The sequence below is a fragment of the Piliocolobus tephrosceles genome, chromosome X (assembly GCF_002776525.5).
Source record: "Piliocolobus tephrosceles isolate RC106 chromosome X, ASM277652v3, whole genome shotgun sequence".
NCBI lineage: Eukaryota > Metazoa > Chordata > Mammalia > Primates > Cercopithecidae > Piliocolobus > Piliocolobus tephrosceles.
The window spans coordinates 84,380,403-84,393,080 of NC_045455.1; the positions used below are offsets into that span (position 1 = coordinate 84,380,403).

The window sequence follows — 12,678 nt, forward strand, 5'->3', positions numbered from 1 at the left end:
CTTACTTATCACTCAGATTATTTAATTCCTTACATACAGGTTTATCATCATCTTAGTTCACATTATCCATGTGAACTCCACAAGGTCAAGACACTTGTCTCCCTTGAGCTCACTGCGTCCCAGTGATTTGGAGAGCTCCTGGCACATAGTGGGCACTCAGTATAGGTCCGTTCTATCAGTTAATTCTCTAGCTAGACCCATTCACACTTGATGAATATTCTTTTTTTTTTTTTTTTTTGAGTTGCAGTTTTGCTCTTGTTGCCCAGGCTAAAGTACAGTGGTGCAATCTTGGCTCACTGCAACCTTACCTCCTGGGATCAGGCAATTCTCCTGCCTCAGCCTCCTGAGTAGCTGGAATTACAGGCACCTGCCACCACGGCCAGCTAATTTTTTTGTGTGTGTTTTCAGTAGAGACTGGGGTTTCACCATGTTGGCCAGGCTGATCTTGAACTGCTGACCTCAGGTGAGCCACCTGCCTTGGCCTCCTAAAGTGCTGGGATTACAGGCGTGAGCCACCGTGCCTGGCCACTTTATGAATATTCTTGAAGCTGAACCAAATTACCAGCCATAAGGAGGTAGTCATAGAAAGCCCCTTAAAATTAAAATATGAGTATTGAAGTAGATTTTCAAATATAATTTTATTTTTATAAAATATAACATTTTATGATACTGCATTTCTGACTTAAGCAACCTCAATATACAAAAATTCAGGTCGTTATCACAAATACATCAGGGAATCATTATTTGTGTTTCCAAGGGAGTCCCTACAGAACACCAAATCAGTTTTCCTAGTTTATCACAATCATTATCCAATGGACCCACAGTTTTGGGGTGTTCATAAAGTGAGGAACACAAGGGGAGCCAAGGGGAGCACTCACCACAGTTCTCTTCGTCCGCCCCGTTCCCACAGTCATCCTCGCCATCACAGTGGAAAGCTCGGGGCAAGCACTTGGTAAGATTCCCACAGGGAAAATATCCTTTTTGGCATGAAGGAGTGATCATGCTAGCTTGAGTCAGTGCAAAATCTACATGAAAGAGGGACAAAAAAAAGTGTTACCATGGCCAGACTTTCTCTGTGTTATCCCATTTAATTTTCACAAGAACTATATGAGTTAAGTTCATCTGGTGTTATTCTTAGTGCACAATTTCTTTGAATAATATTCTTAATGACAACTTTATTTTTTATTTTTAGACGGAGTCTCACTCTATTGCCAGGCTGACGTGCACGATCTCAGTTCACTGCAACCTCTGCCTCCCAAATTCAAGCAATTCTCCTGCCTCAGCCTCCTGAGTAGCTGGAATTACATACGTGCACCACCACGCCTGGCTAATTTTTGTATTTTTAGTAGAGACGGGGTTTCACCATGTTGGCCAGGCTGGTCTCAAACTCCTGACCAGCCCACTTTGGCCTCCCAAAGTGCTGAGATTACAGGTGTGAGCCACCTCGCCCGGCCGATGGTAACATTTTAAACAGCCATAATCACACCGAATACCAGCTATATCAAGAACAGAATCAGGGTTCATTTTGAATTCACTTCCACAAGGTAATCATAAACAAAACCAGATGTATTATCCTAGTTTTGTATGGAATCAAGGAGTCATCTACCCTTGAAAACAGAAAGGTAAAACCATGAGCTAATAGGGTCAAATGGGTCGATTTATTTACTTATTAATCTTTTACAAGAAAGATTTGAGGTGACATGATAAAAATATACCTGCAAAAGGAGAGTTTAAGTGTGAGTTAGAGAGAAATCCAGAAACACATTAGAATGAGGGAAACTAGGATTGAAGATTGAACACTCATCTATGGTGTCTACTGGGTCTACTGTTTGCCACACTTCACACAGTGGTTCTCATTGTTAATCTTTCAGCCAGCCTATAGTATGGGCGATATTATCCTTCATGTTTTGGGATTAGGGAAGTTAAATATCTTGTGTGCAGTGGTTCATCTGGGAAGTGACACAGAGTGGCTTTGAATCGTCCCTCTGACTCCATAGGCCCACCCTTAGCCATTGTACTACGAGACTATCAATCGATTCAGGAATCTGCATTTCAAGGAGCATAAATCTGGACTAGTTAGAAACAATCTTCTGGTGCAGGGTACATAAGAAAAGACCAGTGAGAGTTGAATAACTGCTGAGTTGAATAAGAAATTAAAGAAAGGAAATATAATTGACATTTACAAAAGTATTATATCTATGGCTAGGATGACCAAAACAATTCTAGCAATTTAGATGTAAGAGATATCTTTCAATTTTGAGAGAATACTTTTCAGAAAATAAAGAGACATGTTCATAATTTGGCTAATAAAATTACAGAAGTCATGTATTTTTAAAAAAGGAGTTCTGTCCAGGTGCAGTAACTCACGCCTGTAATCCCAGCACTTTGAGGCCGAGGTGGGGAAATTACTTGAGGCCAGCAGTTTGAGACCAGCCTGGCCAACATGGTGAAACCCCATCTCTACTGAAAATACAAAAATTAGTCAGACATGGTGGCACAGACCTGCAGTCCTAGCTACTCAGGAGACTGAGGCAGAAGAGTTGCTTGAACTTGGAGGGCTGAGGTTACTGTGAGCCAAGATGGCACCACTGCACTCCAGCCTGGGCGACAAAGCTTGACTCAGTCTCAAAAAAAATTGGAACTTCACAGAAATTGATTTAAGGAGAGTGTAGACACAAGAATGGCTATAGGTCGGCATGACTCATCGAAGGGAGCAAGGGATGTGGGCAAAGTGCTCCTAACCACGCCACTGAAGGCTGGCATCATGACCTGGGATTCCCTTGGGCTTGTGTGGGAGACAATATTTTTAACATACCGAAGGATAAGGAACAAACTTTAGTAGGAACATCATCTACTTGTGCTGGGCATTTCCTAGTTACTTGATTTGATGTTAATGGCAACTGTGTACGGTTGGCATTAATATCCCCAAATAAAGATGAGGAAATGACTGAGAACATGAAGGCACGTCTACTTTGATTGCCGGGAAAAATGCCCTTGTGAGGCCTGAGCCCTCCAAGCAAGTGCTGCCTTGTAGAGAGACGTCCTCCCCTGAGGCTCGTCAGGAGACTCTCCTAAAGGAGATAGAACCTGCTGCTCTCATTAACAAAGATGTCATTTGTTAAAGGGCAGGAGTTGGAGTTTAGGCACTAAAGCTACGTCTGAATTACAAATGCACATTAAGCTTTCAGTGATGTCATTAGGGAGGATGAGTAGATCATTTCAGCTTGAGTCATTTAGTCCTGATGACCCTGGAGATCCAGGAAGCACGGAAAAGCAGAGCCTCTGGCCCTCTCTGGGGGCAGCCGGGTGAGCTGGTGCACACTCTCGGAGGCTGGTGTGGCCACAACCTCTGGGTCTTTTCTGACTGAGGAGGAAGACTCAGAGCGTGGCTTTTGGATGTTTTCCTGCTCGTTGGCGTTTTGTTCTTACAAAAGCAAAAATTATTTTCTCGCTATTGCTACAGTAGTGGATGAAAGATTTACTCTCGGCAGCTAGGCATAAGACCAGTCAAATCTGTGACTATTTTAGGAAGACTTCTCCGCTCCTTGGCGCTGGGGTTGGCTTGTTAAGCCTGTTCACGCAGGGAGAGGCATACTGAGTCATAGAGTTTAAAATCCCTCAACTTCTTGCTTGTAAAGATTTCTGTAGGAGGCAGATTTATAAAAATGAGTAGTCCTCCTGTGTTTGGAACATCAATGAGAGAGAGAGTCAATATATCTTCGTGTAGTGGCTTAGACATTTTTTTAAGACAGTAATTTACAGTTAGAAATATATTTTATATCACAATCCAGCATACACCCAGCCAGAGCCACACTCCCAACACACACCTACACCCCCACACTCACTTTCACACCCACACACACTAGCACACACCCACACACCCTCATCCCACACCCACACCCACATCCACGTAATGAAAAAAATTTTCCTGAAATAGCTCTCTTTTAAAGTTATGTGGGATGAGCTTTGATCCTTGCTATTCTATCTTATTCAGTTGAGAAGGAATCACGTGCCTCTCAGTTGATTTCATGATCCCCTAATGGGATGTGACCTACTATTTAAACACGTTCGTTAGTGATAATGCACCTCAGAGACACTCGGACCTGGATTACAATTCTCTCTGCCACTCACTAGCCATGTGACCTTGAGCAGGCTACTTAACCTCTTTAAATCTTAGTTTCTTCACATTTAAAATAGAATTAATGAGAACATCTCCCTTGTGGGTGTGTTTCGGGGACAGACAAGCTGATGCGTATGAAGTGGGGAGAGCGCCTGGCCCATGGTAACCCTGGGTTAATGTCGGCACACAGGCAATTTCCATACAAGGTAAGAAAATAGAATGTTAAGAAGGAAGCTCTATGTAAAATGGAAGCTTGCTGTGCCTCAGCATTTCAAGATATTTTATGTGACTTCTCTGAAAGAAATAATAGTGACCAAAATAAAAGCTTCCCCTACTTTATGTTATTCCATCTTAAAAGCCATATCACATGTATGATTTTTATTTTATTTCAAATCTCTTTTGAAAGCTGAAGGAGGACTATAAATGATAAATAACCAAGGAAAATGTCCTTACAGCCTCCTAACAATATTTTCTTAACGTTTAGAAGAAGCGATTAAGCATTCGATTAAAGAGAATTTTGAAATAGAGAGGTGAGGCGTTGTGAGTAGGATCCTTTGAAGGTGGCATGTGGTGTTTCCTTCCAGGATTTGTTATAAAAATAGCTGTGAGTTGTGTTTTTTTGTTTTTTGTTTTTGCTTTTTTTTTTCTTCTTGAGATGAAGTCTTGCTCTGTCACCCGGCTGGAGTGCAGTGGCACAATCTTGGCTCACTGAAACCTCCGCCTCCCGAGCTCAAGCAATTCTCCTGTCTCATCCTCCCCAGTAGCTGGGACTACAGACTCACGCCACCACACCCGGCTAAGTTTTGTATTTTTGGTAGAGATGGGGTTTCACCATATTGGTCAGGCTGGTCTCGAACTCTTGACCTCAAATGATCCACCCACTTCGGCCTCCCAAAGTGCTAGGATTGCAGGCATGAGCCACTGTGCCCGGCTGACTGTGAGTTCTTCGAGGGCTGGACCTAACTAAATGCCCATCTCACATATGCAGAAAGTCTAGGCGACAGGGGCAAACAAGCGATCAACTGTCATAAATAAAAGGTGTCAAGATGGTTTCCTTTTCCCTAGAAAAACAATTGAGTTGCATCTAGCAAGTGTGGACAAAGAAGGGGAGGAAGAGACTGAACATGTATGAATAGAACCTGCCAACTGCATTTCTCGTAATTCCCTGTTTTCCACCCGAGTGGCATCTTCCTGAAGACATTTCAAAGCACAAATGTTATATATAAGGAGAATAAATGAATACAGTGTATTCCCCACCCTTTTCCTTCTGTGACCTATATCTCTATTGTCTAAGTTAGTGTCTTACTTGGTGCTCAGTACTTTTTAAATGAACATGTGAATTAATGAGCCATTTAGAAATTTAAAAAAAGGAATTGAAGGAAGAAGCCTTTTCAAAATTTAAGCTGCCCAAGGCAGCAGATTTAGGCTGTTATTCTGATGAGAAAATATTGTTTAGTCTTTCACGCACTTCATTTATCATTCCGCTCTGTCATTATACAAATTAAATAATAATTAGAACCCCTGCTGTACTTGGTACATAGTGAAAAAAGCATCACTAGCTATCTGTAGAAAGTGTATGCTGTTGTCTGTTCTTCCTGCCATCTGTGGAAGTGGGAAGAGACAGTTTTTATTGAAGCCTGAGGATTATAAAAATGGAGGATGCCTGCATCACAGCAGTGCTGATGGCTTCTGCAGTGGTTTCCATAGGACCCCTGCCAAACATACAGCTGAGTGGAGGCTCAAGCATGTAAAAGAGAATTGCTCAGTAATCGCCCTTCTTCTGTCTTCTGGTCAATATGCTGGACGTGTCTGTGCCAATAGATTTAAAAATGACGTTCAGATGGCCTTTTAAAGCCAACTGGACTGCTGCCCAAGGCTATTTTACTATATTTTGCCATCAACACTTTCCCTGGGTTATTGGGAAGCAACAGGTGAGAATCATCTTTCAGGTCCTCAGTTTAAGAATTGATGGAGATACAGGCTGGGCGCGGTGGCTCACGCCTGTAATCCCAGCACTTTGGGAGGCCGAGGCGGGTGGATCACAAGGTCAGGAGATCGAGACCACGGTGAAACCCCGTCTCTACTAAAAATACAAAAAATTAGCCAGGCGCGGTGGCAGGCGCCTGTAGTCCCAGCTACTCGGGAGGCTGAGGCAGGAGAATGGCGGGAACCCGGCAGGCGGAGCTTGCAGTGAGCTGAGATTGCGCCACTGCACTCCAGCCTGGGGGCAGAGCGAGACTCCGTCTCAAAAAAAAAAAAAAGAATTGATGGAGATATACAAGTCCCTTTTTGCTTTCTCTATTTCTCTGCCAATGCTAGTCCTACATAAAGCTGAAGAAAGCCTGTATCCTCTCAGCCAGATGTTCTGTCTCTAACACCAGGGACGATGGCTCCAGGGGGATATAGGCCAAGGAGGAGCGCATCGCCAAGGTGGAGTGGTGTCTAACCCAAGTCAGACGACATGGTCACCAGGGATGGCAATGGTGCTGCAGAGGGGCTATAGAAATTGCCGGTGGAGCCTGTGCCGTCTGCTCTAGAGAGCCAACTAACTGCAGTACCAGAGGAAACATTCATTTAGCATCCAGAAAGTGTTAACTAAGTGCCTACTATGTGTTGCGTTTTGTTGTCAGTCAGCAAGGCAGACAGCATCCATTGCTACCTGGAACTCAGGGGCTGGGATCTCTGATGGGGGCGGCACCATCCTGGGCAGCTCCACTAGAAGCCAAGGTGAAGCAGCTCCATCAGCTGAGTGCACCTGGCCGGAGCACCTCCTACTTCTGTGAAGAGTGAATTTTACTAAAAGTCCACCTTTGTTGGGTAGATGATTTGTTGTTTGTTTGAAGAAAATGAGGAGAGGGTTTTATGTTAAGGTAGGTGAAGAGAAATCGGCCTCTTGGTTGTTGTTGTTGTTGTTGTTTTCCAAACTTGGCAGTCTTACCCTTTCATGCAACTGTTTGGTACTCCCTGCCTGGATGGTGTTTCTTGGCCACATCAATCATTATATTCAGAATTTTGATCCAGTTTCACTCACATGTATTTACCCCACCTTCTTTCCGTTTCAGAGATTCCTGCCCTAACGGAATTTCTCCCAACCTCTATTTTCTGTCATGTTCTTCTGAGACGAAGCCACCACTTTATGCTGGCGAACGTCCCTCAGGACCCTACTCACAGATTTTTTTGTGGGGGAGGGGGCAGAAAATATTGCCCCCTCCTTCTTCAGATGACTGCCTGATGTTTGAAAGACAGATTTGGGGAAATGATGCCTAACTTCGTGGAACAGAGTGTAGACTCAATACATTTTGATTTATATTGGAAAGAAAGATAACTTCAAACTGCCAACATCATCCTTACCAGGGATGGAGGTCAGCCCCACATCCTGCTTGCCTGCGTGCCTTTATGTGGGTCACAAACAGAAGTTGTGGCTGTTGGTGGGTTATTAGGGATTTAAGGGAAGAAGGAAGACTTCCCTTCCAAAAGTGTTATTTCTGCTGACTGGTAAACTGCCAAAACTCCGCCTTTACAAATGCATTATTTTAGATGAAAAATCTTATCTTTCAGTATGTAAAATTCATCTCCTTCTGCATGAGTTGAGAGACTACCTTCTTCCTAAAGCTCTCCTGAGGCGAGTGAATGGAGAGAATGAGCAGTGTGGTGGGTGAAGGGGAGAAGACCATGGAAAGGGGGATTGTGAAGGAGACAGGCAAGGGGAAGCCCGATGGGAACTTGGTTTGGGAAATGTGGAGAGAAGGTGCTACCTTGGTCCCTTCACCTCTCTCTTTTAATTCCTCTCTGATTCATTGACTGCTATGTTTCATGGAACTTTCACTGGTTCTTCTTCCTCTGAGTGGGAATTATCCCAGATTCTGTTCACATCAACTTATGAATGTACCTGCATCCGAGGCTGCAGCGTGTGTTTGGGCAGGACCCACCTCACATAAGCGTGGGTACCATCCACCTAGACTGCTCATGCTGAGTGTATGGAAACTACACAGGACTAGACCAAGTCCCTGGATTCTTCTTTTGTGATGCACAAAGAATGAAGGCCTCTTGTCCTTCCCATAGTAAAGCCTTCCATCTGTGTTCTGTACTCCACTCGACCTCGCTTTCTCAGACTCTGCATTGTTTCCTTTCTTTCCTATATTTTATACACACACACACACACACATATATATACACATATATGTACATATATATATGTATTTTTTTAGATGAATTTTCACACTTGTCGCCCAGGCTGGAGTACAATGGCATGATCTTGGCTATCTGAAACCTCCGCCTGCAGGGTTCTAATGATTCTCCTGCCTCAGCCTCCCAAGTAGCTGGAATTACAGGCATGCACTGCCGCACTTGGCTAATTTGTTTTGTATTTTTAGTAGAGATGGGGTTTCACCATGTCAGTCAGGCTGGTCTTGAACTCTGACCTCAGGTGATCCACCCACCTCGGCCTCCCAAAGTGCTGGGATTACAGGCATGAGCCACCCCACCCAGCTATTTTCAGTATCTTTGTTTCTCTATTGTACAGCTCCCATCTTCAAAACAAATAAACCAGTCAGCCAACCCAAATCCTGTTATATCTGCCTGCCTATAAAACTGAGATATACTCTCCTCTCCTTCACAATTAAATTTCTCAGAAGAACCATGCAAGTAAGTCAATATCTCCACTTCCTTACCACACTTTCATTCTTAAATCCATAGCTTCCACCTTGACCTTGCTGCTCTGCTGACATTCTTCTCACCAGAATCACTGTCACCCTTTTTGACACTAAATCCAATGGCTCTTTTATAGTCCTCACCTTGCTTTGGTTTTCTGCATTTGACACATCCAACCTTGGTCCCCAGGTTGAAAGCTTTTTTTCCTCCGTATTTTCTAAAAATTCCTTTTCTTCCTCTTTATCTCCTTAATTCATCAGCTCCGTTTTCTTTGTCAATACACTGACATCTCTAACATGCGTTAGATCAGAGGTTTCTAGATTTTTGCATTTCTTAGACCAAATAAATTCAATGAAAGAATTTAGAGAAACCTGCCAAAAGTTACTGATGTTTTACTTTGTCAAATAAGGATGATTTTAAAACTCTTGAGTTACCATATATTTTAACATGGATTTATTAGAAAAGTAGTATTTTATTGTTAAAAATTAGAGAGAATGTGTCTGGAGAAGAAAAGATAATCTTTTCAAAGGAATACATTTGGCTTTATGAAAATTGTATCTCTTTGAAAAGATTGTCTTTCATCTAATTCATGCTGATGAGACGGTGAAACTTTCATTCCTGACAGCAATAGTCAGGACCAGTTTTTGGAACCATGTGTGAGAAAACGGAATCTGGCAATGCAACCAGAATTCTTTAGGGAGGTTAGTCCTCTGTTCTGTAACTCACAAATATTTTCTTGCAGTTTGTCACTTGTTTTTAACTCTGTTTACGAGAGGTTCCAGAGATGGCACTGCCAGATCCTGACTTTAAAATAACTATGCAAACCAAAAATAGCATGTAACTTACTTGATTTAATTAAGTGTAGTTATCTATAAAATCCCACAGCATACAAGTGAGGTTTTGAAGGCTTTCCCTTTGAGATTGATGGTGTCCACCACTACTATGTCTATTCATTGTTGTAGTGGAGGGCTTAGCCAATGGAATTAAGTAAGGAAAGTAAATTAATGGCATATGTATTGGAAGAGAAGACATAAAACTGTTATTATTCATAAATAATATAACTGTGAATATTAAAATAATAAATTTTTAGCATTGGTGAATTTTGCAAAGTTTCTATAAAGTCAATTGTATTTTTATATTTCAGCAACTATTAGACAATGAAATGTTTAAAAAATCACACCTCTTAGTGTAGCATGAACAGTGTCATGTATTTAGGAATAAATCTAACAAAAATGGGCAAGACATTTATGTAAAGTATATACTATTAGTGAAAGACATTAAAAACCTAAATAAGTGGAAGGCAATATTTTAAAGATGTTCATTCTTTCCCCAAATCAGTCTATAGATTCAAAGAAATCTCAGTAAAAATCCCAGAAGTATGTGTGCGGGAATGGATAAGTTGATTCTCAAAGGCATGTGGAAATGCAAAAGAACACGAAGAGCCAGGCTACCATCGAATAAGGAGAACAAGGAGAGAGGACTCATAATCTGTATGGCAAGACATATTATAATGGTACAATAGTTCAGGCAGTGTGATGTTGGTGGAAAGATTGAAAGACAGACCAATGGAACAGAATAGAAAGTTTGGAAAAAGAGAGACACACATGTAAACGTTTGTACTACAGAGCAGTGGGGTGAGGTGATGCTCAATTCTAGATAGATAATAAGATGAAATATGAAAGGTGAAACAATACAGTTTCTAGAAGATAACATAAGAAAAAATTCTTTATGACTGTGAGGTAGATGTGTTAAGGAAACTATAAAGAAGAAAAACCAAATAAAAGCACTAATCATAAAGGAAACGATACTTAAATTAGACAATATACAAATTAAGAACGTCTTCTTATTTATTTTTTTGGAGATGGGGACTTGCTCTGTCACCAGACTGGAGTGCCGTGGTTCAATCTTGGCTCACTGCAACCGCTGCCTCCCGGATTCAAGCGATTCTCCTGCCTTAGCCTCCCGAGTAGCTGGGACTACAGGTGCACACCACCATGCCTGGCAATTTTTTTTTTTTTTTTTTTTTTGTATTTTGGTAGAGATGGGGTTTCACCATGTTGGCCAGGATGGTCTCGATCTCCTGACCTCGTGATCTGCCCGCCTCAGCCTCCCAAAGTGCTAGGATTACAGGCTTGAGCCACCATGCCTGCTCTGTCTTTTTAAAAAGGCATCGTTAAGAGAGTGCAAAGACAAGTTGCAGAGTAGAGGATATTTGCAAAGGGTCTGTAATTAGCAAACGTATAGATGTTCCACTAATCAATAAAGAAAAAATGAATGGTAAATAGAAAAATGGGCAAGAGACTTGAATAGGTACTGAACAAAAGAGGATATTTGAATGACAAAAAACATCTGAAAAGGTATTAAATCTAATTCATAATCAGGGAAATGCAAATTAAAACCACAATAAAATATCACTAAGATTACTAGTATGGGTATAATTTAAAAATAAAAAACCCAATGATACACTATTTGGTGAGGATGTAAAATCATGCAAATTCTCATACACTGGTGGAGTGTTAATTGGAGCAGCTGCTTTGGAAAACAGTTTGTCAGTATCTACTAAGTTTGAAGTTGTACAAACCCTACGAGTCAGTAGATTTACTTCTAGGTAAATGCCGATAGAAATTCATGCACATGTGCACCAAGAGATTCTTACAAGAATATTCACAGCAGCATTATTCACAATAGCCCCAAGCCAGAAACAATCCAAGTGTCTTTGAAAAATAAAATGGATAAACATTTCTGGAATGTTTCTCAATGACGTACTATATAGTCTTGAAAATGAGCAAACTACAACATCCAAAGTGATTTCAGATCAAGCAGGGCCAGTGGACAGTTCTCCTTCACTTTTTACAATTATCTTGTATTCAGTTAGGAAAACATTCTTTGCAGCCCTAACTTTTAAGATAATTAAGATACTAAGATTATAGCATGTTCTATGCTCTATATTTCCAGATACTAAGACTGTAGCATGTTCTGTTTTCCTTATTTCCTATTTCTTTGATAATCATCTCAGAAGTCATTTTTGCAAAAGCTTTACTGAGACTTCAAAAGCACTCCTCAGTACAAACTTTCCCTTTTTTCTACCCAAACCATCTTGCACATACCTCTTTGTAATATTTATTAGTATTATATTAAGCTGGTGTGAAACAAATTGCGGTTTTTGCCATTAAAAATAATGGAATTTATTAATTTTGATTCAATGGCTAGAAAAGTTTTCAGTTCTTAGTATAAAGCAGATGCCTCAAAAATTGTTGTCTGAACTTAAATAACATGTTCAGGAATAGCAATGCTGTTTCTGTCAGTGAGCCACATAGACCTAAAGCTCCATACGTGGGAGTGGAGAGCACATCAGTGCTTCAGTGCTAATCCACTTCAGAAGCTTAGGCCAAACTTGGGCATACGTCTGCTGACGATGATGTCAATGTGGGTTGAGTGCATATGATAGAAGCTTTGTTCTCATTTTCTTTTTTTCATTTATCTTACACCAATGGTTTAGTTTTTTAAGTGAAAAACTTGCTTGGCACCATCTTCTTCTTCTTCTTTTTTTTTTTTTTAAGCCATTTTTTAGGGAAGAGGAGCGATGGCAAAGGACCTCTCATAATTTTTCAGCTGGAGTCTATGTAGGCTGGAGTAAGGTGGCCCATATAATTTTGAGAATCGGGTCATAGCACAGGTAATTTTCTCATGCTTTATTCTTTTCAAAACTTACAATTCACAGGTAAAATGAACAAAAATAACAGCATGTACACAACCCTGTGCTTTTAGGGAGGGCACCTTATTTTTCCAAGTGGTTAATTTTAACTTTAGTTATTACAGTAAGAGCGGCGTTTTAAAGTGGGAAACAGGAAACTGCCAAAAAGGAAATGGCTTCAAATAAGGGAAAAGATTTTCCCGTAACACTCAGT

At 41.1% G+C, this 12,678-nt stretch overlaps 1 protein-coding gene across 2 annotated transcripts in view; it reads right to left on the minus strand.

Moving 5' to 3' along the window:
• Positions 1–12,678, minus strand: part of RXFP2 (relaxin family peptide receptor 2) — a 77,635-nt gene that overhangs the window by 57,133 nt on the left and 7,824 nt on the right. For both annotated transcript variants that reach the window (XM_023208673.2, XM_023208674.1), the window contains exon 2: positions 879–1,025. In XM_023208673.2, the coding sequence (XP_023064441.1) occupies positions 879–1,025 (147 nt within the window). The remainder of the gene's footprint in view (positions 1–878; positions 1,026–12,678) is intronic.